At 39.7% G+C, this 25,996-nt stretch overlaps 2 protein-coding genes across 27 annotated transcripts in view; one reads left to right on the top strand and one right to left on the bottom strand.

Annotated features, from left to right (window-relative positions):
* Positions 1-19,444, top strand: part of LOC309645842 (zinc finger protein 12-like) — a 113,643-nt gene extending 94,199 nt beyond the window's left edge. For 15 of the 17 annotated variants that reach the window (XM_082431558.1, XM_082431559.1, XM_082431560.1 and 12 more), the window contains one exon: positions 182-4,003. In XM_082431558.1, coding sequence (XP_082287684.1) covers positions 182-2,031 — 1,850 coding nt within the window. In that variant the 3' untranslated portion in view covers positions 2,032-4,003. Of the gene's footprint in view, positions 1-181; positions 4,004-18,449 lie in introns of those variants that run through there. The other 2 variants (XM_082431566.1, XM_082431567.1) reach the window with 2 other exon arrangements.
* Positions 1-25,996, bottom strand: part of LOC309645849 (zinc finger protein 510-like) — a 44,907-nt gene that overhangs the window by 8,199 nt on the left and 10,712 nt on the right. For 4 of the 10 annotated variants that reach the window (XM_082431608.1, XM_082431605.1, XM_082431609.1 and 1 more), the window contains 3 exons: positions 25,258-25,399; positions 24,878-24,973; positions 13,091-17,222 (listed from right to left, as the gene is read on the bottom strand). In XM_082431608.1, the coding sequence (XP_082287734.1) occupies positions 16,147-17,222; positions 24,878-24,973; positions 25,258-25,318 (1,233 nt within the window). In that variant the 5' untranslated portion in view covers positions 25,319-25,399 and the 3' untranslated portion in view covers positions 13,091-16,146. Of the gene's footprint in view, positions 1-6,015; positions 7,366-13,090; positions 17,223-19,451; positions 19,523-24,877; positions 24,974-25,257; positions 25,400-25,996 lie in introns of those variants that run through there. The other 6 variants (XM_082431610.1, XM_082431611.1, XR_014255086.1 and 3 more) reach the window with 6 other exon arrangements.

The following is a 25,996-nucleotide window of genomic DNA, read 5'->3' as shown; positions in this document are numbered from 1 at the left end:
TGTGTGCATGTGCGTGCTTATTCCAAACCAAAAGAATAAGGGAAAAAAGTACACTTGCAATTGTCTTCATCTGTCCATGAAGCTAGCACCTGTGCCACAAAGAAATGGCTTGTATACAAGTCACATTTCATATCTTATATAGGAAGATGTATAAGAATTGGTTAATTTTGCCTCTTTTTAGAAGAAGACTGGGAAGTCCATGATCTGATAGAGGGAGCCCAGGAAAATGAAGACAAACATTCAAGGCAAACTGAATCTGTCAACAACAAAACCCTGATTGAAGAGAGAGGTAATGTTTTTGGTAAGACTTTTAATGTGGAAACAAACCCTGTTCCTTCAAGAAAAATATCCTGTAAATGTGACTCATGTGGAAAGAGTTTAAAATCTACTTCAGAATATATTAGTAGTGATGGAAGCTATGCAAGAATGAAGCCTGATGAATGTAGTGCATGTGGGAAATCACTTCTCCATGTTAAGCTTGAAAAAACTCATCCAGGAGATAAACCTTATGAATTTAATCAAAATAGGGAGGCTTATGCTCTAAATGAAGGTATTTTTCAGAACATTCATATTTTAGAGAAACCCTTTGAATATATAGAATATCAGAAAGCCTTTCAAAAGGGTACAGTGTTTGTTAATCATATGGAGGAGAAGCCCTACAAGTGGAACGAATCTGAAATAGCCTTTCTCCAAATGTCAAACCTCAGTGTGCACCAGAGAGCTCATATGGAAGTGAAGCCCTATGAATGCAATGCATGTGGGAAATCCTTCTGTAAAAAGTCAAAATTTATTATACACCAGAGGACTCATACTGGAGAGAAACCTTATGAATGTAACCAATGTGGGAAATCCTTCTGCCAGAAGGGAACCCTCACTGTACATCAGCGAACACACACAGGGGAGAAGCCCTATGAATGTACTGAATGTGGAAAAACCTTCTACCAGAAGTTACACCTCGTTCAACATCAGAGAACTCACTCAGGAGAGAAGCCCTATGAATGTAGTTATTGTGGAAAATCCTTTTGCCAGAAGACACATCTCACACAACACCAGAGAACACATTCAGGAGAGAGACCCTATGTTTGTCATGACTGTGGAAAAACCTTCTCCCAGAAGTCAGCACTTAATGACCATCAGAAAATTCACACAGGTGTGAAGCTCTATAAGTGCAACGAGTGTGGGAAATGCTTCTGCCGCAAGTCTACTCTGACTACACACCAGAGGACACACACAGGAGAGAAACCCTACGAATGCAATGAATGTGGGAAATTCTTCTCTAGGTTGTCATATCTCACTGTACATTACAGAACTCATTCAGGAGAGAAGCCCTATGAATGTAACGAATGTGGGAAAACCTTCTACCTGAACTCAGCCCTCATGAGACATCAGAGAGTCCACACAGGAGAGAAGCCCTATGAATGTAATGAATGTGGAAAGTTATTCTCCCAGTTGTCATACCTCACTATACATCATAGAACTCACTCAGGAGTGAAACCCTATGAATGTAACGAATGTGGGAAGACCTTCTACCAGAATTCAGCCCTTTGTAGACATCGGAGAATACATAAAGGAGAGAAACCCTATGAATGTTACATATGTGGGAAGTTCTTCTCTCAGATGTCATACCTCACTATACATCATAGAATTCATTCAGGAGAGAAGCCCTATGAATGTAATGAATGTGGGAAAACCTTCTGCCAGAATTCAGCCCTTAATAGACATCAGAGAACACACACAGGAGAGAAAGCGTATGAGTGTTATGAATGTGGGAAGTTCTTCTCTCAGATGTCATATCTCACTATCCATCATCGAATTCATTCAGGAGAGAAACCTTTTGAATGTAACGAATGTGGGAAAGCCTTCTCTCGGATGTCATACCTTACAGTACATTATAGAACTCATTCAGGAGAGAAGCCTTATGAATGTAACGAATGTGGGAAAAAATTCTACCACAAATCAGCCTTCAATAGCCATCAGAGAATTCACAGGAGAGGGAATATGAATGTACTTGACGTGGGAAGGCTTCTCTGAAGTCACACCTCATTTAATGTCACAGAACCCTCAATATAATGAATCAGAAACTCCTACCGTCCTAAGACAGAGAGTTCACACAGATGAGTGGACAAGCCTTCGAGCATTAGTCAGACTTGGAATCTGGAAGTTCGCAGGACGGAAACCACAACTGTAACTAGGCCCCATGATCGGTTGACAGGAGTAAAAATTTATTGATACTTAAATTGTGCATAGTTTCACCATGGATTCAAACTGTTTCACATATCAGGGAATTCAGACCAAGGGAAAATCTCTCAACTTAAGGAATGTGGAGAACATATTCTGTTGGAAATTATGAATACTGAAAGTTATGTTTCTGATAAAATATAAAGCTTTTTGTAAAAAAGCCACAGAAGATGGTTGTTGTGAATAAACATGCTCCTTATGTAAATAGAAGTTGTAAAGTTGTCAGGTAGCTAATCAAGACAGCAACATGGCAACATTAAGCTCATATATGAGTGGGTCCTGAGGATGTAGGACTAATGCTTTTGAGGGTGTTTTGGTCTGTTTGTTTGCTTTTTAACATGCTGCATTACAGGAATTGTATGTTCAGTTTGAATCATGTTTGAAAAGACATTGTATCCTTATTAGAATAATTTCTAAGGCATATGGTAATGACCCATTTTAAGTAGCGTGACTATGTTAGTATCTTAATATGCATTGTTACTGAAATAATATTTGAAAGATATGAAGTATGCTTCTTTTTGTAATCTTCCCTGGCATTTATAAATGCATTTTATCATTGTTAATGAACTAAGTCTTCCATAAGGGAGCCAGCGTTTTTAATAATGTTTTCAACTGTATCTGAGTTAGCAAGAGATAGAAATCTATGCAAAAAATAGAAAATGGCATAGATAATTTATAATTGTTAATGCCAGAAGTCTGTAGTGAGGAACATAGGACTCATTGCACTCAGTACAGTTTTTAAGATATACCTAAAACAGTTTCATTTTAATCTAATTTTTTTCACCTACTGTTTTTTATTTAGATGCCTACGTAAGTGTAAGTGTGCAGAGCACACATAATGTGTAACCTAGAAATTAACTGTAATTTTATTTGATAAGATGGTGTTTTTAAACACTGTGCTTTGCTCCTTCCTGAATGGATTAAGAGTGGGTTTATACGGGTTTGTAGCTGGCATTGTTGGGTGACCACCCTACTCACTTGCTTCTTATTGTTGGCTGGCCAAGTTTGGGTATCCATTCCTCCTGACAGAACAGAATAAATCCTGATTAGTTTCAGCCAATAATGATAATCCCTTTCTCATGGCCAGCAACTGGTTTAGAGTGGTCCGAGAACCCAATTCTAGACAAATAAAGGAAACATCTGACAGGTTATTTCTGGAAAAGTTTTCTTCAGAGCTTCAAGGAATCATGCTGGGTGACATGGAACCTTGTTGAACTTTTCCTTGTCTGGATGTGATGCCTGGCTCTGTCTTTCAACAATGAATTATGATAATAATTTGCACATGGCAGTGCAGAAGGATTGGAAGAACCTGGGACCTGGACAATGCTCTTGAGCCACTGAACCAGCCAGCCATGTAGCCATTCCACCTCTGGACTGTTTCTTTTCTGAAAGACTAAATTTATTTTTAAGCTGATTGATTTAGGTTGCTTTTAGGGATAACTACAGATACAGTTTGTAGGAGTTACACAATTGAGAAGTGGACTTTAGGCAAATCATTTATTTTGAGGTGCTGATACAGAAATTATCTTATTTTCTGTAAATTTTGGTGTAAATAGTTTGAATATTAGAAAACCTGAAACCATTAAATGTGTATGTTTTCCTGAATTGTTATGTTACTGACCTAAGAACCTCTGGAACCTGATACGATGTCAGGTATATCTTTCTTTTGATAATGCATGACATAAATTTTGTTTAGGTTAATTTGTTATTCATGGATCATTGCTACCATGTTGTTGACAATATATGGTGTGAGGTAAGGACCTACTTTTGTTGTCCAGTGATTAGCCTGATGAGAGCCTGTATTATTTGAGTAATTGACCCCTTACCACGGAGATGAAATGCCATGTTTCTCATGTATTTCTATCAGTCACTCAAGGCACCTGTTTTTGTTGCTTATCACTTTTCCACCATATTTGTCTAGATGATCTTCAGTCTGCTACATGACAGGAATTAAAATTCTGGTAGAGTGTATAATAGTTTTGTGTAGCAACTATATATTCATAGTATATTTGTTGAAATGATATTTACAGAGGTTTCCTACACTAGTGGGAAGTAGCTTAAATACACAGTATGCATTTTAAGTAAAATATTTGAAAAGTTTAAACGGTTTACCACATTTTTTTTCTCTTACGGAGTGCCTGACATGAAAGGGTCCTGTACATGTAAGTGGTCCTCAACTGCCTCTTCAGTAATGCAGTCGTGATTGTTTCAGAGATGTCAGTGTTTTCATATTATTACATCTCTGAAATTAGAATCTATAGCATGTTCTGATTCAACTGGCATTGATTTTTTTTTCTTCCTTAGAGGTACTTAAAATAATGGGTTGTCTGTCTTAGATTTGATGGAATGCAATATTTGAAAAGTTTTTAACTATTCCCGGCAAGGCCTAAAAGTTCATGAAAGGAGGCACTACAGGGATGGTTCTGTTTCCCCACCCAGCAGCAAAGTCATAATGTGGAATTGGGGCAGAGCAGGAGTACTTGCTCTTTATACACAGTGACCTCATACTGTGGAGTATGAGCAGATTTGGAACTCCCAGGGGGTTTCCAAGGGCTGAGCAGGAGGTTGACCCCTCCTGGCACATAGAGGTGAGATTCCCCCAGTTTTTTTTGTTTGTTTTTTCAGTTATCCTAGTGTTAGTGAAATGGTGGTTCATTTGTTGCTTCTGTGGCCTCTCAAACAGGTCAAAATGAAGACCATTCCTAACACCAGGGCCCTCTTCTGAGGCCACAGAGAGTCACCCTCTCTTTATTCCACCTCAGTGTGGTTGGCTGGGCTGTCCACTCTAGTGCCCCAAAGAAGGTTGTATGGATAGATATTGGTAAGGATGTATTGGTATGTTTGTATACTGTGGAAGTATGTAAAATGATACAGGCATCTGGGAAACTAACCTGGAAATACCTTTTAAATTCAATAATATGTGTGCTTTATCATGCAGTAGTACCCCAATCTGTTTATAGATCCCAGAGAAATTCTATACACAGGAGGATGTATATACAGGGAATTTCACCACAGCAGGACTTTTGAGATATCCTAGGTGACTGTCATTAGAAAAGGTGAGTAAAATGTGGATCAAGCAGTGGGGTGGTGTCCAGCAGTTAGCAGTGTGTGCTGTGTTGTAGCACAGCTGATTAACACTTTTACATATGAATGAAAAGAAATGGATGGAATGAGATTTCATGCAACTAAAAAACGTTTACATCAATTAAAGTTACACACACACCGTCATAGAGGCTACAGTAGTATGTGCTTAAGGTCAGTGTGAGTACCTGTGGGGGAAGGGATGGAATTGGGGTTTGGCATGAAGAAACAGTGGGGTCCACACAGAAACCAATGCTGATAATAAGTATGTTTTTAACTGAGTAGTACAGTTAACACTGTGCTCAGGACTCCTCCAGAAATATGAAAACATGCACACAGGAAAATTAAAGGCCCCTAATTAAAATCCCCAATAATGTTTTATTCTGTTCAGTTTTAGCCAGAATTTTATAGATTAGGTACCTAAATGATGCCTCCTGTGCCTTTTCTGGCAACTTCTACCCAAGCCAACTTTCAGGAAAATGGCACAGCTGCTCCACCTGTTGGTCACTTTGTACTTGTAAACGTCCTTACAGTGAAAGAGTGTTCTACATGTGAGTGTCTGCATCACTTCGTAGAACTCAGTGTAATAAACTGGGCTGCTGACTGTACTACAGTGTTACCTTGCTTTGTTTATGAAAGAGATTCCCCCTTCAGTTTCAACTGGCACATCACTGGAGATTTGACTTCTCAACTTACCTTTCAGGTAGGTGTGGCCAGGTGATTATGTTGGAGCCCATTACGGAAATCTGTCGTCATCCTCTGAGTCACATTCTTAAAAGTTGGTTCTTCACTGCCTTTCCTCCTTCCCTTGCTTGGGCTGTGACTGATAGAACTTATTATTCTTTTGATTTTTTAAAAAACTACTTGAACATATAAAAACCATTCTTGGTTTATGCTGTACAAAAAAGAGGCAGTGGGCTTAATTTGGCCTATGATCCATATTATTTTGCCGACTCCTGCTTAGGGGATGGAAAGGTAATACATTAAAGGGAAACTTTTCTCTGGATAACACCATGGAATGGGATGGGGAGGGTCCCCTACCTCCCTGGACCCCCTGTTTGGAATTGTACATGAGATTTCAATCTTCTCTCTTGGTTCAGCCACTTTGCTTGGCAGCCAATCTGACACTGACACAGAATTAGCCAACAAAAAAATGAACTGCAGTCATGTCTTCTAAAATGCAACCTATGCCTTCCTCCAAAACTTAGTGGTGCACTAATGATGAGATACAAGAGTGAGTCTTAGAAAGTAAAAGGCAGCCCACTCAAAATCTTTTCAACATCCGAACAAGATTATTCATGGAATCAATAGAATCCTAATAAATACTAGCACAGTGTAATAGTATTAAATTCCTAATAAAATGTGCAGTATTTTACCTTCAGAAAAATGTGTGCACACCCCCCCAGCAAAAAAAAAGAAAAATGTTCACCCAAATCTTGGTTTGTAATTATTCTCCACTAAATGGAACCAGAGCGCTTAAGAGTAAAAGCTTATTCCAATGCTGATTAGGAAAATTAGTGTAGAACAGTCATTTGTACTAGCAATCAGGAAGTGCTCAAAAACTGACGGGAAGTGATTTCACCAAAAATGGCAGAGTAGAGAAATCTGTCCCCCCCCACCCTGCCCCCAACATGAATGATTAATGAGCTGGCAACGTTGGCAAAACTCTAAAATCTAGTCCAGGACTTAGAACCACCAAGGAAGCTTGATAAGGGCAACACTTTGCAGTGAGAAAGCTGCCCACCCACCGTCCCCCACATTTCAGGTCAGCAGCTCGATGGACGGCAGTCTGAGTCCCAGGCACAGGTTGCTGGGGGCAGGGCAAGAATGAGAATTTACCTCACAGGGCTGTGCTTGTGGGCCTCACCTGTGGGCTGCTGTCTGTAAGTCAGTAACAGGGCTTCCCTTTGTTGTTTCCTTGACTCAAAGCAGTCTTCCCAGAGGGCTGGTGCCGAAGGCATTTAAAGGCATAAGTTCTGGGGGTGGGGCGGGCAGCAGCCTGGGGCAGGATGACAGTCAAAGTGAGCAGCAGACGTATTGAGAAGCCTGGGAAGGGGCAAGTTGGAAAATGGAGTTCTGTGTTGCAATACGGGCTTTTGAAAAGCTTCCTAGTGCACGTCATGTGTGCCAGGTGGGACACAGCTCAGAAAAGACCTGAAAAGTCCCTATGCTCTCACCTGCACTGGCCTGCAAGCTCCATGTAAGCTGGAAGTGAAGGCTAAGGCAGAGTGGAACCAGCCTGGCTAAGCGCTGAAGGAGTGCCCAACACAGAGCCAGCCTGCAAAACTGGGGGAATGTCCCCCCTTTTTTTGGCTCCAGGTGTTTACAGAAACTGACAAAACACAGCTGACCTCTGGAAGCTAATGGAACAGAATTAAGTGGCCACACAATATACAGATTCAATGCAATCCCTATCAAGTTACCAATGGCATTTTTTACAGAACTAGAACAAAAATTTTTTATGTTTGCACAGAAACACAAAAGACCCCGAATATCCAAAGTAATCCTGAGAAAGACAAACGGAGCTGGAGGAATCAGGTGCCCTGACAAAGCTACAGTAATCAAAACAGTATGGTACTGACACAAAAACAGAAATATAGATCAATGGAACAGGATAGAAAGCCCAGAAATAAACCTACGCACCTATGGTCACCTAATTTACAACAAAGGAGGCAAGAATATACGAGAAGACGGCCTCTTCAATAAGTGGTGCTGGGATAACTGGACAACTACATGTAAAAGAATGAAATCAGAACATTTTCTAATACCATACACTAAAATAAACTCAAAATGGATTAAAGACCTAAGTGTAAGTAAGACCAGACATTATAGAACTCTTAGAGGGAAAACATAGGCAGAACACTCTTCGACATAAATCGCAGCAATATCTTTTTGGATCCACCTCCTAGAAAAACAAAAATAAAAAACAAAAAACCAAATGGGACCTAATTAAACTTAAAAGCTTTTGCACAAAAAGGAAATCATAAACAACAAAAAGTCAACCCACAGATGGGGAAAAAAATATTTGTAAACAAAGCCACTGACAAGGAATTAGTCTCCAAAATATACAAACAGCTCATGCAGCTCAGTATCAAAATAACCCAATCAAAAAATGGGCAGAAGATCTAAATAGACATTGCTCCAAAGAAGACATACAGATGGCCAAAAAGCACATGAAAAGATGCTCAGCATCGCTAATTATTAGAGAAATGCAAATCAAAACTACAATGAGGTTATCACCTCACACTGGTCGGAATGGCCATTACCAAAAAGTCTATAAACAATAAATGCTGGAGAGGGTGTGGAGAAAAGAGAACCCTCCTGCACTGTTGGTGAGAATGTAAATTGGTGCAGCCACTATGGAGAACAGTATAGAGGTTCCTTAAAAAACTAAAAATAGAACTACTGTATGATCCAGCAATCTCACTCCTGGGCATATATCCAGAGAAAACCATAATTCGAAAAGATACATGCACCCCAAAGTTCACAGCAGCACTATTTACAATAGCCAAGGCATGGAAGCAACCTAAATGCCCATCAACAGAGGAATGGATAAAGAAAATGTGGTACGTATATACAATGGAATATTACCCAGACATAAAGAATGAAATAACACTATTTGTAGCGACATGGATGGACCTAGAGATTATCATACTAAGTGAAGTCAGTCAGACAAAGACAAATAAATGATATCACTTATATGTGGAATCTAAAAAAAATGATACAAATGAGCTTATTTACAAAACAAACAGGTTCACAGACTTCAAAAACAAACTTATGGTTACCAAAGGGGAAAGGCAGGGGGGAGGGATAAATTAAGAGTTTGGGATTAACATATACACACAACTATATATGATAGATAACTAACAAGGACCTATTGTATAGCACAGGGAACTATATTCAATAACTTGTAATAAATCACAATGGAAAAGAATATGAAAAATAATACATATATTCTTTATGAATCTTTATGAATCACTTTGCTGTACAACAGAAACTAACATTACATTGTAAATCAACTATACTCCAGTATAAAATAAAAACTAAAAAGAGTTAAGTGGCCACCCATGACAAAGAATATAGACTTATAAAAATAGTTTAGAAAAGTCAATAAGGAAGCAAACGACAAGAACCCACAATAAAAAATCCCTGGGGCAGGGGGAGAATCTGATTTCCAGAGTTCCCACGTTATCATATTTAAAATGTCTAGTTTTCAGCAAAACATGCAAAGAAACAAAGTATGGCCCACTCACAGGAGAAAGACCAACAGAAACTGTCTCTGAGCCCTGCCTCTGGTTGGGGGGAAGTGGTCCAGCCAGTGGGATTAGGAGTGCCACTGAGTAGGCAGCTACTTGAGACTAAATTTAAATTCAATCAGAATCCCAAAAAGCTCCAGAGAGGAGCCTGGTAAATCCGTTCTAAAGGTCGCCTCTAAGAACTAATGTGGGAAAAGCCAAGAAAGTCTTGAAAAATAGAAATGAAGAGGGACTTGGAGAAGTGTTACAAAGCAAGAGCAATTAAAATACCACTTTAATTAGCACAAGTGTAAAATATTAGCTATATAAATAAAACAAAAACCTGGAAAGAACCAGAGTACTTACAACCTGTGAGTCAGGACAGAGAAGGCAAATAAGACAATGTAACCAAGCTGCCTGCAGCTCCAAGGTCAAAACAGACCAACCACTGGTCTACAATCATCTGCTATTGCAAACCCCTGTGAGAACTCCCATTGGCTCTCCCTGGCCTCTCAGATTAAGTGTCCATCCTGGGAACAACCAAACTGGGCCAGGAAGATGGTGCTGTGACTGGCCCACTGGGAAATGTGCCAGCTCTGGGGTCTCAGCTTCTTTCTGGAAGGATGTAGGAAACGGTGCTGAGCAGACAGGAAGCAAAGCCACTACACATGAAAATTTAAGCCACAATAAAGATCGTATTTCAAATCAGCGACAAAAAAGATTAGTTAAATGGTGTAAGGACAACTAGCAATTCATTAGAAAAATAAAAATCAGACCCTTACTTACATCAAGCCACATCTTGTCAAGAAAAAAGTGGTTAAAGATCAATGAAAAATTCATTTAATTTTTAAAAGGTTGTTTCATATAAAGAGAAAGAATACTTAATATGTAACTAGGTGCCAAGAGGAAATCTCCTGCACTCTATATCTCTCAAACAAGAAATAACATTATTTCTTCGTTACATGGAAATTTACAAAGCAGAAAGCAGCGGCTGAATCATTTTCTCAAAAGAAATTATTTTTGCCCCCAAATTCCTATATCTAACACTTGTGAATGACTAATTTTTAAAAATGCATACCTCTGCAATGTTAGCATGCCTTACAGCCCCAAGTGACAGAAAAATCTCAACTCCAACAGGCTTACACATGACCTCAGGTCTTCCCAATACAGAGCAGCTTCAGAGCTGGTAAGGTCACCACTCTGGGTCATCACTGCCCACTTTCTTCCATCTCTTTGCTCCCTATCTTCAGACGACTAGCTCTGAGTCACAAGATGCAACCAACGGGGGGCTTCCCTGGTGGTCCAGTGGTTAAGAATCCACCTTCCAATGCAGGGGACACAGATTCTAACCCTGGTCGGGGAACTAAGATTCCACATGCCATGGGGCAACTAAGACTGCATGCCACAACTACTGAGCCCGAGCACCACAGCTAGAGAGAAGCCCAGGCACCGCAGCAAAGAGCCCACCTGCCACAACAAAGACCCAACACAGGCAAAAACAATTAATAATAAATAATAATAATAAAAAAGATGCAACCAAAGGGTTGTATCCGGACAGACAATGCCATTCTGCTCATGACTTATCAAATCACCCAGAACTTTTCCCTAAACATCCTATGGGCCATTGCCAGAAACAGTCCCTGGTGAGGGGAGGAAAAACAGGCCACATCAAGGCTCTCCCAAAAGGAGGGAGTGCAGAGTAGCCTGCCAACCTGCTGCCAGGAAACAGGGAAAAGCAGAAAGCAAGAATCAGGGCACAGTACCCAGTGTCCTATTAGGCAAATGGTTCCTGGGTTCCTAATGCCTGGGCTACAAGCACTGTACCTCTGTAGGTAGCCCTTAGAGTCCCACCAGAAGCAGGAAAAGTAAGGGTGCACATGGCACAATTCTTAGCATAAGGAGCACTGCTGTTCTCAGTATTGCTGAACATAGGCTTGTGCTGGTAACAGTGCTGTACCCGCCTTTGCATATTTAGTGGACATTTTCATCACACCAGCTAAACCCAAGACAAACACTTTTTGTTTTTTTGAAAGGCATTGTTTGGTTTCTTTATTGAAGAGCAAATCAGTAACAATGGGAACTTTTATATACGTATGCCAGAAGACAGTAAGAGAGTAGATAAGTGATGTGATACTCTTCCAAAACTTTTTACAAAAATTTTCAGAGCTCTTTTAAGAAAAATATAGTGAATACTCATGTGCCTACCACTAAGTTCAACACTTGCTATAATTTTGCTATTTTTACTTATATATGCATTTTCCCCCTGGACCACTTCAATGCTGCAGATATCATGAGAGCTCATCTCTCCAGTCAGCAAATGTGTCCTCAGAAACACATTCATAACCACAATTATCACTTAAGAAAATTAACTCTAGTTCCCTAATATCATCAAATTCCCATCCCACATTCAATTTCCTCCAGTTATCTCCGAAGTATCTACGTAGATGTCTTTTTGAACCAGATGTCTTTTGGATCCAATCAGGGTTCATGCACTACATTTGATCATGTCTCTTTAGTTTCTCTGAATCGAAAAATCTTTCTCTGCATTTCTTTTTAAAAGTGACACTGACTTGTGAAGACCAGGCTAGCTGTCTTGAAAAATACCCTGCATTCCAGATTTGTCTGATCGTTTTCTCCAAAAAAGCTGTTCCTCTATCTCCTGTGTTTCCTGTAAACTTAAAGACTAATAAACACTTGATTAGATTCACATTAAATATTTTGGTAAGAGTACTCCACGGTGCAATGTAAGTACTTCATATTGCATCTAATCAAAAAACATAATGTCACTGCTGCTCATTTGATCACTTGGTTGAAGTGGGGCAATCATTCAATTGTCCAGGTTCATTTTTCCCAGCTTCAGTGTGTAAGATGTCTGTGGGGGACACTCTGGCTCTACACAAATACCGCTTCCTTTCCATCTAATGATCTAGACGCACCAGAGGTTGCAAATTAGCAGTCAGTCCTTCTACATTTATGAGCTGGCATTTTTCTACAACAGAAGTCTTTCCACAACTGGAGATGAAAAGCTGCTCCTACTAAAAGGACAGGGTGAAAACCTAGTTCTAATTACAGAGTAAGGAGTTTAAGATTTGCCTCCAATGGTGGAAATGAACTGAGCTGCAGACTCGGATTGTTTATTAAAATGTGATAGTCAGTCGTTTTGTCTGACCATCAAATTACCTCACATTTGACCTCTGACATATCCCCATTGACATTCGCGTGCTTCCTTGGTTTCTGACCAAGATGTCCCAGGCTCACCCTGGACACTCAGGGCCCAGACCTAGACTCAGCTCTTTCTCCAGGGAGTCCTGGTGCCTTGGAGGGGGCAATGCTGGACAGAGCTATGAAATACATAATTTTTTAAATGAGCAATATTTTCAATCTATATTTATCATTATAGGGAGTTTTACATAAATTCTTTGATTTTTATGGTTGTTTCTTTTAAACTGGAAGTTTTGATTCCTAGTAACTTTAATAATTTATTTTTGTTTTATCCTACAATATATACAAAATAGATTCAAATAAATACCAATACTTTAAAAAAATTGATGATTTTATAATTTTTTACAGGTCTTTTTGTCCTTAAACACATCCCATTAAGGGTGTATAGTCATAATATGGAGTTCAGAAATTTCTTCAAAGAATTATTTCTTTTGTGTGGTTGAGTTGCCAATTTGATATTAAGTTGATTTGTTTTCAATTTCAGAATTTTTTTTAAAAGATTGATTGATTGATTGCTATGTTGGGTCTTCGTTTCTGTGCTAGGGCTTTCTCTAGTTGCGGCAAGCAGGGGCCACTCTTCATCGCAGTGCACAGGCCTCTCACTATCGTGGCCTCTCTTGTTGTGGAGCACAGGCTCCAGATGCGCAGGCTCAGTAGTTGTGGCTCATGGGCCTAGTTGCTCCGCGGCATGTGGGATCCTCCCAGACCCGGACTCGAACCCGTGTCCCCTGCACTAGCAGGCAGATTCTCAACCACTGCGCCACCAGGGAAGCCCTCAATTTCAGAATGTCTTATTTTTACTTTTGAATGTATAAATCATTTACATTTGTTCAAAAGTCAAAATTCCATAAAAAAGTAAAATCAAAGAAACCTTGCTTCCACCCCTATCTCTACCTTCCTGTTCACTTCTTCCTCCATAGGTATTTGATAGTTTGTAGTTTATCCTTCTAGTGTTTTTCTTTGCAAAAATAAGTAATTGTGTATATGTGTGAGAATCCTCTCAATTCTTACACAAAAAGTAGCACGCTGGATAGTTTTCTATACTTTGATTTTCTCAATAATATGTTGTGGTACAGTACTTCAAATCTGTCAGTATTTCACTTAAAATGTATACTGTATACCAAAATACAAACACTGGTGGCATTTAGTGTGAGAAATCTGTCATAATAATTATTAAGCTATGAGGAGATATCTCCTACTGACAACCATTTTGACATCCACCATGTAAATCAAACACACAACATAGGTATGTTGCTAACATGCCTAAGCCTTCTTACCTGAGGTACACTTCACGTGTCTAATGCTGTCAATCTGCTGCTGCAACCTGTGTTTCCAAAGGCTTCATATTACAAAACGAGTATCATTAGCATTAGACAGATCTTAGGTCACATTTTCAAAAGTTGGTACCACATGAGAATCATGACTTCCAGTATTACATTATTTCTGGAGGAAAAAAAAAATGTATCCATATTTCCTAAATTGATAGATTTCCCCTCAGTATTAACTCCTTATATAATAAAGTTTGGTTTCCTTCTTGAACGCTTGTACATAAAACATTTATACAGTTTCACTCCAATATCAATTATCTGATGTTCAGTAAGTTGTGACTTTGTAAATGCTTTAATACTTCTGATGCCTTTCCCCTGTGATTTCTCTGAAGCATATAGTGGATCTGTAGATGGATGCTAATAACGTTCTCAGGGAATCTCTCTCCTGACAAGTCCTCTGATATAAGAGAGCTTACAGTTTCTCCTGTGAGTTCTCTCAGGTGTGACAAAATGTGACTTTACACAGGAGTATTTTCCACATTTGCTGCCACTTTGGGTATCTCTCATGTGTGAATCACCTCATGTTTAGAGAGAGTTGACTTCTTGCAGAAGACTTTCCCACATTCATTACATTCATAGGGCTTCTCCCCTGTATGTGTTCGCTGGTGCACCATGAGTGTTGACTTCATACAGAAGGATTTCCCACATCTCTTACATTCATAGGGCTTCTCCCCTGTGTGGGTCCTCTGATGATTAATGAGGTTTGACTTCACATAAAACGTTTTCCGACATTTATTACATTCAAAGAGGTTCTTCCCTGTGTGAGTTCTCTGATGTACAGTGACGTGTGATTTCATACAGAAAGAGTTCTCACATTCATTACATTTATAAGGTTTCTCCTCTGAGTCCTCTGATGTATGGTTAGGGCTGACTTAGAAAGATTTCCCACATTTATTGCACTCATGGGGCTTCTCTCCAGTGTGTGTTCTCTGATGTTCAATGAGGTGTGACTTCTGGAAGAAATTTTTCCCACATTCTTTACATTCGTAAGGTTTCTCCCCTGTGTGTGTTCACTGATGTTTAGTGAGGTGTGACTTCTGGAAAAAGGTTTTACCACATTCTTTACATTCGTAAGGTTTCTCCCCTGTGTGTATTCTCTGGTGCTGACTGAGGGCTGACTTCATATAGAAGGCTTTCCCACATTCATTACACTTATAGGGTTTCTCCCCTGTATGAGTTCTCTGGTGTACAGTTAAGGTTGACTTATGGTGAAAGGTCTTCTGACATTCATTACATTCGTAGGGTTTCTCTTCTGAGTGTGTCTTCTGATGATCAGTGAGGTTTGACTTCATAGAAAAGGCTTTCTCACATTCTTTACATACATGGGGTTTCTTTCTTGTGTGATTTCTCTGATGAATATTAAGTAGCGACTTCACATAGAATGACTTTTCACATTCATTGCATTTGAAAGGTTTCTCCCCAGTGTGAGTTCTCTGGTATATAATGAGGGTCGACTTCATAAGGAAGGCTTTCTCACATGCATTACACTTGTGTGGTTTCTCCCCTGTGTAGGTTTTCTGATGTTTAGTGAGTGCTGACTTTTTGTAGAAGGACTTCTCACATTCATTGCACCCGTAGGGTTTCTCCCCCATGTGAGTTCTTTGATGTACAGTGAGGATCGAATTCATAGAGAAGGATTTGCCACACTCAGTACACTCATAGGGTTTCAATCCCGTATGAATTTTCTGATGTTTAGTGAGATTTGCCTTCACACAGAAGGTTTTCCCACATTCATTACAGGCATAGCGTTTCTTTCCTGTATGGGATAGTTGATGTACAATCAGGCTGACTTATAGCAGAAGGATTTCCCACATTCAGTACATTTATAGGGTTTCTCTTCTGTATGCTTCCCCTGATGTACTTGTAGGGCTGACTTATAGTAGAAGGATTTTCCACACTCAGTACATTTGTAGGGTTTCTCCCCTGTGTGTGTTCTCTGATGATCAGCAAATTGTGACTTCTGTGAGAAAGGTTTCTCCCCTGTATGCGTTTTCTGATGCTTAGTTAGGTTTGATTTCACACAGAAGGATTTCCCACAATCCTTACAGTCGTATGGTTTCTCCCGTGTGAGTTCTCTGATGATGGTTGAAGTTTGATTTTGCATAGAAGGACTTCCCACAATCCTTACATTGATAGGGCTTCTCTCCTGTGTGAATTCTCTGATGGACCTTTAGGGCTGAGCAATGACGAAAAGATTTCTTGCATTCATTACATACATGAAGCTTCTTTTCTGACTGTGTCCTCTGCTGGTCAGTAATGGCCGACTTTCCAGGGGCTTTATCACATTCATGGGGTTTCTCTCCTGTGTGGGTTCTCTGAGGGTCAGTGGGTTGTGATTTCTGGAAGGTTTTCCCACATTTATTACTTTCACATGGTTCCTCTCTTGTGTGTGTTTTCTGATGTTGAGTGAGGTGGGATTCCTGGTAAAAAGATTTCTTGCAGTGACTGCATTCAAATGTTCTCTCTCCCGTGTGAGTTTTATGAAGTTGAGTGAGGTGGGACTTCTTGCTGGAATTATTCTCATTTTCATTTGATTCGTGGGTTTCCTCCTCCACGTTAACTTCCTGATGTTTAAAGAGGGTTGACTTCTCACGCTCATTAACTTCAGAATGATTCTCCCTTGTGTGAATTTCCTGCTGGACTTTAAGGGTTGACTTGTCACTGGTATTTTCCCCCTGTTCCTTATAATCCTGGGGCTTCTCTTCAGTTTGGGTCCTCTGAGGTGTGATGATGGCTGCCTCACTAAGGACAGCTGCCCCACATTCATGACCTTCAACAGGTGGTCCCAGAGGCTGAATTTTCTGTTGCCCAGTAGGGTCCTTATTATGACTTAGAGATTTTCCATCTTGGTTATGTTCATCAGATTTCTTTCCAGGATGAGTATTTTCTTGATTATTATCAAGAAGCAACTTCCCACATGCATTAATTTCATTAGAGTTCTTACTTGAATGATTTTTATCACTAATAACGGATTCTGAAACATTTTTCAAACTCATTCCATGTAAGTCATATTGACAGGGTGTTTGTCTGAAAACATTATCTCTCTTCTTAGTCAGTGTTTTTTTGTTTATGAGTGAAACTCGCCACAAATGTTTATCTTGGTTTTCCTGGCTTCTGTCTATAAGGTCATAAATAAGAAAAATTAGGTGTACTTTAAAAATGCTAACACATTTCCTATGTAAATAAAATTTATTACATCAGTGATTCTCATTTTTTAGTCCCAAGCTCCTAGAATGAAATCCCCAAATCCCAAGCATATATATCCCCTTAGATCAGAAAAAAGAAAAATAGAAAACACCTGCTATAGTGGAAAAGGGAGAGTAAAACTATAATGCACACACATATATTTGCTGTTTTAAAAATAAGACCTTCAGAACTAAAAAGAGAAGAGACTAAACACAAGGAACAGTGAGCTAAGGGAAACTCATAGATAACTGGGTTATTATCCCAACGAAAACCATGAACAGAAGTAGAGTGAGAAATATTAGTGTACATGGATTTCAGGAGAAATACCAGAGGAAGTCTTAGGTGTGGGATAAAACAAATTATCTGTACATACACGGATACAGCCCACTATCTGTAAGCCAATGGGCAAAATAAGACATATTAGTTGTTCAAGATATCCTTACAAAAATACACAATAAATATTTTTTTAAATATTTATTCCCAATCACAGGCCACAAGTCTGATAAGTTCTTACATTCAGAAGTCTGCTTTTCAGCTTTGGTTCTACTAAAAACTCAGACGTCCTCCAGGAAATGTATCTCTCCCCTTTCCTCCCCCCTTCTTCCCTCTCTCCCTCTCCCTTCCTCACATACTTTTTTCAAATGATGCCTCCAAGTCCATCTTCTCCAACACTGAAATAGTCACTACCTATACTTTTTATTAACACACTATGGAAAGGACTAACTTTATCCAATAGCACTTGGTAACACTGAATTTCAATATATATCACACAATTTTGTTTCTTTCTCCCAACTACAGCCTATGCTCCTAGCAGGCAACTGGGTATCTCCAGTTGCCTTTGAGTCCCTCTGAGTAGACATTCAGTTGGTGGCCCTCAAAAAGCATCAGAATTACCTGGAAAATTTTCTTAATTATTTTTATTTTGTATTGGAGTACGGTTGATTTACAATGTTGTGTTAGTTTCAGGTGTACCGCAAAGTGATTCAGTTATACATATACACACACCTATTCTTTTTTAGAGTCTTTCCCCATATAGGTTATTAGAGAGTACTGAGTAGATTTCCCTGTGCTATACAGTAGGTCCTTGTTGATTATCTACTTTATATATAGTATTGTGTATATGTTAATTCCAACCTCCTAATTTATCCCTCCCCCACAGAATAACCTGGAAATTTTTTGTTCAAAACATGGAGTATAGCTTCCCTGGTGGCGCAGAGGTTAAGAATCCGCCTGCCAGTGCAGGGGATATGGGTTCGGGCCCTGGTCTGGGAAGATCCCACATGCCGCAGAGCAACTAAGCCCGTGCGCCATAACTACTGAGCCTGTGCTCTACAGCCCATGAGCCACAACTACTGAGCCCATGCGCCTAGAGCCCATGCTCCGCAACGAGAAGCCACTGCAATGAGAAGCCCAGGCATCGCAACAAAGAGTAGCCCCTGCTCGCCGCAACTAGAGAAAGCCCACGCGCAGCAACAAAGACCCAATGCAGCCAAAAATAAACAAATAAATAAAAACAAATTTATAAAAAAAACAGAAACAAAACATGGAGTATAGACTGTCATAGCCCCATGTCAATCCATGTACCCTATGAATCAGAATCTACAGGTAAGTGATGTAGGCCTATGTACTTAGGAAATGCTTTCTGAATAAACGTATCTATCAGCATTAATAGATGAGCATATCTATTATATATTATACATCAAATTAAGGAAGAGTTAAAAGAAAAAAAAAAAAGAGGCCCTCCAGATGGGGACAAAAGCCTCAGCAATAACCAGATGCTCTCAGGTGTCACAGTATATGATGAGGTCTGAATTCCTTGTGGCTCAGCTGCTAAGTGAAATGGGAATTCTAAGAGGGGAGAGAGTAAGAAGCACTTCAAAACAGAGGTGAGTACCTGAGCTCAAACATAAACTAAGTGTAAAATACGCACAACAAGCATTAACTACATGCCAGGCACAGTCCTAAGCCCTTTCTTAAGGATCTGGACAGGCAAACCTCAAGAAGAGGTGCATATGTGGGTAAGATGTATGAGCAGTATTTAGAAGGAGGATCAAATGGAACTTACCATGAGTTTTTGAGTAACATCAACAAAAAAGGATGAATATGGACTGATATGTTTAAGAAGAGGTGTCGTAAGTAATAGAGGACAACCCTAAGATTTAAATATATATACTTACAATTAGGAATGAAATAAGGCATCAGAGAATAAGGTTCTGGTTTTGAGTAAGGTCACTGGAAGGTAAGAATAAAAACTATAGAAGATAGTTTTCAAAAGAAAATTAAAAATAAGAGGAACTATGGACAGATCAGTATTACAGGTGCTTTTCATGGTTGTCAGATACGGGAGAAGAAAAGTGTTAGAACCCAAGTAAGTGGAAATAAGGAATGTGAGAAGATTTACAATTTGGAAGAAATGATTTTAGGGTTAGTTTTTGCCACACTGACAACGAAAGGACTGGAACATCTCAGGTAAAACGGAGAGTAGAGGGCAGATGAGGTGGAGATAGAGGACCTGGGAATTTTTCAGTCACTGGGTAAAGCGAAAACCTTAACTCTTAGGAACAGATGAGGTACAGGGAAGAGACATTGTAAGACCTAGTTCTTGACAAACTCTTCCCAGGAGACAGAGTGATCGTGTGATCAAAACTGCTTCCTATTGTATGACGTCTTAATTTTTGCCAAATTTGAGCACAGAAAATGCTATTTCACTGTCATACTTTTTACTTCTCTGATTACCAATAAAGTTGTAGATATTCTCATTTATCATTTGTGTTTTTGTTTCCCACTTGTGTCTCCTTTTCATGTATGTCTTTTGTCCACTTCTCTGTTGGGTTGTTTGACTTTTTCTTATGAATTGTAGGAGTTCATTATTCAACAAACTTTTATTGAATGCTAAACTGTGGCTGGCACTATCCTAGAGAGTGGAAACAGACATGAAAGAAAAAAACCCCTGTTCTCATGAAGTTTACATTCCAGTGGGAGGAAGCAGAAATTAAGTAAAATGAATAATGTATAATGCCTTATTTAAATTTCTGTTTGAGAAAAGCCATGAATATATTTTGGATATTAAGCCTTTGCTGGTTATATATGTTACAAATAACTTCTCTCACTCTATGCCATGAATCTTGAATTTTTATGGTGTTTTGTAATGAGTGAATGTTCTTAATATAATCTATTTTTTTTCTTCTAAAACAGTATTTTTGTGCTGTTTGAGAACCCTTTCATAAGGATTGTATATAGATGATGATACATATATATCAAGAGCGTACATATATTCCCCTTTTATATAGTTATAAACATATTCCACTATACTTTCTTCTAGAAGTTTTATATATTTTACTTTTAAGTTGATTTCTGTATAATGGTAAAAGACATAAATGTTTTCTCCATATGAGTAATTTTCTCAACAGCACTTATTGAATTATCTCCCCTTTGTCTGTTTCTCACATATCTGATTTCCATATGCGTGGAGCTAGTTCTGGAATCTTACTTCTGATCCATTTATTCTTACATCAATATCACACTACAGCCAATAGCTAGCACTGAATTTGAAAGGGCAAGCTCCCCCTAGTTTTTCTTAGCCTTCTAAACTGCTTTGTTTGTTTTGGGACTTGGCTATTCCAAATTTTAAAATTTTATATCTAATAATCCTAAAATCTTAAGTCCTTTATGTTTTAATTCTATCCTGGTAATCAATCCCCACTTCAGTTTTAGACTTGGTTCTCACTTAAATAAATAGCACTCAAAAACAATCTTCTGCTGTTTTATACTTTACCATTTCTTAAGTTCATGTTCTAGAAATTTCTTTACAAAGCATTCACGAGAACAATATTTCCCTGCATTCTTGCATGTTCAAACTTACTGTTGTTACTTTAGCTAAATAACATTTTGTCTACATATAAAATTATTGGGATTTACTTTTAGTTCTTAAGGATTTTGTAATTCTTTCTCCACTGCTTTTAAAAGCAGTGGATGTTATTATGGACGTCTGAGATCAACTTGATTTTTTTTCTCCCCCTTAAAAATGACTGGGGTGTTCCCTGGTGGTCTAGTGGTTAGGATTCAGTGCTTTTGCTGTCATGGCCCAGGTTCAAACCCTGGTCAGGGAACTGAGATCCCGCAAGCCGAGCAGCACAGCCAGAATTTAAAAGAAAAAAGACTTAATTCAAGTGCTGGGGATCTAATGTAGAGCATGGTGACTATAGTTAATAATATGGTACTGTACCCTTGAACGCTGTTGCAAATATATCTGAATCATTCTCACACACACACCCCCAAAACACACATACAAATTACCTGTTAACTACGTAAGGTGATGGATGTGTTAATTATCTTAATCTTGGTAACCATTCTACAATATATGTACATCAAATCATCACACTGTACGTTTTAAATATATACAATTATATTTGTCAATATTCCTCAACAAAGTTTTAAATGACTTAATTCTTTGGTTTTGCAGACCAAAAAGAATCTTTCTTTCTTTAAAAATCTAGTAACTTCCCTAGGATACACCATGGTAGCGACAATTCTGAGTTAGTTTCCCGTAAGTTTGTCCTTTTCATGTAGACTCCAGTCTTCTTTCATACCAGGAAGTTTCCTTGAAATGTATCTCTAAATATTTGTTCTGTTCAATTATCTCTGGCTTTCCACATGGGGGACTGGATGGTGTGCATGCTGAACCTCCTTTTCCAGTCTTCCACATGTGACCCCTTTAACTGTGCCCCAATTCCCATTCCTTCTGCTCACTTCCTGTGTTTCTCTCTTCCAGGCCCCTCACTATGTTTTCAGCTCCTTGTGCTCCTTCCAATTCTACACATTTTACTGTCAGGATGTTTTTTCTTCCAGTTCATTCCTGAGCACTGGAAGCTTTCAGACAATCTCCTGTGTCTCTTCATCTCTCCCCTCAGTGCTTATATATCGTTCCTTGTACTTTTGCATCATAAAGGCAATTGCTTCATTAAGTTGTGAAACATTCATAGTGAGATACTTGGTCACAATATTTCTCTCTTCTATGACTATTTTTCAGGTGCGTGTTTTCACTTACTAATTTTTTTTTTTTTTGCCTTTTCTTTTTTTCCTTTCTCCCCTTTTTTTTTTCTTATGAAAACGTCCATGCATCCTGCACTGGCTGCTTAGGACCAAGGACTTAACATTGCATTTGATTATCTTTTATTTCTCTCAGAAAACCTCTGGGCATTTTCACGTGCAAAGTCTCATTTATCCCCCAAATGCTACAAAGACCAATACTTTACACAGCTAAGGGTTATGTGTGTGATTCCACCCTGAATCCCACTTCTCTGCTTCTCAGAACCAAAGCAGGGAACAAGGAAGTTCCTGCCACAATCTTGTTCAAACCCTTCCTGATGTTTTACCAAGGGTTAGTCACCTTGCATTTCCTTCTGAGGTCAGCAGCCCTGGAGGGTCTCTCTCTGGTTCCAATTCCAGGTGCCTGTACCCAGCTTGATTTTTTATTGCTTTCAACAGTTCTTCTCCTTATGTCATGGTTTCAAGTTTAGCTATTTCTCTGCAACTCATTTCTCAATCTCCTAGTTGGTTTTAGATGGTTTACAGGGCATTGTAAGGGGGAAAACGCTGACTTCATATTTCCAATTTCAAACTAGAAATTCATTGTGTCCTTCTTGACAAGCACCTTTCTTGGCCTCCAGACATCTCTCTGGGTTTTCTTATGCTTGTGACTCCTACATGTTGTAAGGCTGTGGGTTGCAGCCTCTTCTCCTGTCTATCCACATCCACTCCCCAAGGCCCAGTTATGTCTGCATACCACCTTTCAACTCATGACTTTCAAATTTAATCTGCACTCCTGTCTGTTCTCCAACTCCAGATCTGTATGTCCAAGGGCCTCATCAACATCTAAATTTGAATAATTAATAATCATCTCAAGTCACTGACGCTTCTCAAAGTCACTTCTTAAAAAATTTGCCCCGAACTGCTCCTCCCCACTTTTCCCATCTCAGTGAACACCTCCCACCCCAGCAGGTTGCTCAGACTAAATACTGAGGTCATCCTTGGCTCCCCACCCCGTTCTCTCACTCCACATCCTACCCAACAGCAAATCCTACTCTCCAAACATGGAGCCACATTTCATCACGTCTACCCCCTCACTTCACATCTGAGCCACTGCAAACACCTCTTTGCTGTCGAGAGCTGAAACCGTCAACATCCACACAGCTTACTCTCTGCATTACCATGACTACTGTTCTACTGTGTTCACCAGCAGACTTTCCTGCTCCATGAAACTCATGCCCAGGAAGACAAAAGTTGCAAATGATTTTACTGTTCATTTCAGAAGCTTCCTCAAAACCCTTTTAAACAAACTTCTCACCTTTCCCATAGATACTCTACTACTTATTCTCCAAGACCTGTCCGCAAATCCTAAACTGTTAAATCATAATTCTTACCCAAAGGTTATCAAGCCCCTGAGTTAAAAAAATATACTTTAAACTATACCCTCAAATCTCATAAATAACCTTTGTTCACTCTTTTCCAAGATGCTACGAAGACTGTCAGGGTGAGCAATCAATTAAGATTTGCCTTAACAATGGTGGTGGTCAGTATTTCAGGAGCCAGCATTTCACACTGTCTTTATGCTTTTACTTTGTCCACCACCCTTGTCCCTGTCCCCAATTTTCTCTGCATAGTAGCAAAGAAATTCTTTTAAAACGTACTCTTTTGCAGAAATCCAGTAATAGCTACCCATCTCGCCCCAAATGAAGTCAAAGCCCTCGCCATGTCCTGTAAGACATCATTTGGCCCCTGGCTACCTGTCTGATGTCACCTCCCACCAGCATCCCTCTCAGGTGCTCCCCTGCCACCACTCTGGCCTCCCTGTTTTTCTCAGAGCACTTCCAACAAACTCCTGCCGCAGGATCTTGGCCCTGTGGCTGTTCCTTCGCCTGGAACCCCCAGAATCCACATGACTCACCTCCTTACTTCATTATCTGCTCTAATGCTGACTTCATCAGAAAGGCATTCTCCAACCACCTTTTACAAGAGCACACCCTGCTCTCTATCTCCTGCTTTAGTTCTTTTCACCATTCTCGTCACCGCTGGACATGTAAACGTATTTATTCACGTCTCCTCCTCCTGCTAGCTTATAAGCTATAGGAGCTCTGGGACAGTGTTTGTTCATCGGCATATCCCCGACACCAGAAGCGTGGGTGGCACAGAGTAAGAATATCTGCAGAATGAATTAATAAATGCCTGCTGGGAAAACTGAAAAGAAAATAGTCCATGAAAATGGAGAGAAGATGAATACTAGAAAGGAGAAACCAAGAACAAAGGTCTAAGATGAGGCAGGCAGGGGGTCAACGCTGGACACAAGAATGGTCACCTTCCCTAAACGTCAGGCCAGAGAGGAAAGTGCTGGTACTTAAGAGTGGTGGACGGAAATGTGGTTCAGGTTATCTGAGGCAGGCTGGCTCGCCGTTCAGTTACTTCCCAAGGTCTGAAGCCCCTACACAGAATTACTGAGACAGAGACCAAAGGTCTCAACTTCTGGACCAATCCATCTGGGTCTGCATTTCCAGTGGCTTCTTTTTTTTCACCTGATAATGACTAACTCACCTGGATCACTCCGGCATGGAAATGCTCTCTCTAATGGCCACGGCTCTTCTCCTTGCTCTAGATTGAAGACCACCTCTGGTTTGCTGATGCAGTACCCTGTGAGTGAGATACAGGGTTAAGACTTCGGACAAGCTGCTTGGACAGCGGGGCCCTGAAGGACAATGAAGGTGCCGGTTCAGGATTCACATGATAATGGTGACCATTTGAACCTTTCTTTAGGGAAGTGAGAACAGAAACATTCTTTCTGTGCTCAATAGCAGCAATCATTTCTGACCCATGAGGTGTACAAATATCATAAAGCTCCACCAAGGGCTCATAAGTTTTGGCAGCTAAGAAAAGAAATGCACACTGTGAGGCATTACACAGGGAAGACTCCTCACCCACGGAGACCAGGTGGCTGTAGTTTTCCAGCATCACATCCCGGTACAGGGTCCTCTGCATACAGGTCAGCTGTAGCCACTCATCCCAGGTGAAGTCCACAGTCACGTCCCTGAATGACACGGATCCCTGGTCAGCACACTTCTGTTCAAGCCAAAGAGATGAGTATTGGGTGATGTGAGAGAGATGGGAAATAATTCTTAACATGTTGATTTTGAGAGTTTACCATAAATATTATATAGGCTGCCTATTCTATACCTTGTTTTGTGGTTTACTTTGTGGGATAAAGTGATATCATAATAGGAAAATCCAGACGGTATATTAACTTATTAATTCAAACAAAAAAAATTGAAGTTTCTACCATGTGTCTGAAACTGTCCTAGCTTGCCAAGAATATTGAGCTAAATCAATCGTTTTTATTTGGCCTTTAAGGAGCTTAAATCTTGGTAAGGAGACAAATCATACCTATGAATACTTATCGTGTAATAAGGTATTATTAGAACTATGCTAGAATCAGTGTTATATAATGTAGGAAATATGACTATTTTGTATTGTCAGTTCGGGATTCACAATAGCAGATCTTCATTAATGTGGTGCAAGCACATAAACAAAGTCAAAGAGGTATGAAAAACACACAGCAGTATGACAGGAACAGGGGAACAGGGCAGGGCCACGAGAAGAGGAAGAACTGCAAAGGTGTTCAGCAGCACATTGTGCAGTCATTCTGGACTCATCCGTGTA

This window comes from Balaenoptera physalus (assembly GCF_965194825.1).
Source record: "Balaenoptera physalus genome assembly, chromosome: 16".
Taxonomy (NCBI): Eukaryota; Metazoa; Chordata; class Mammalia; order Artiodactyla; family Balaenopteridae; genus Balaenoptera; species Balaenoptera physalus.
The sequence above is the reverse complement of the archived record's forward strand: the minus strand, read 5'-3'. Positions and strand labels throughout refer to the sequence as shown.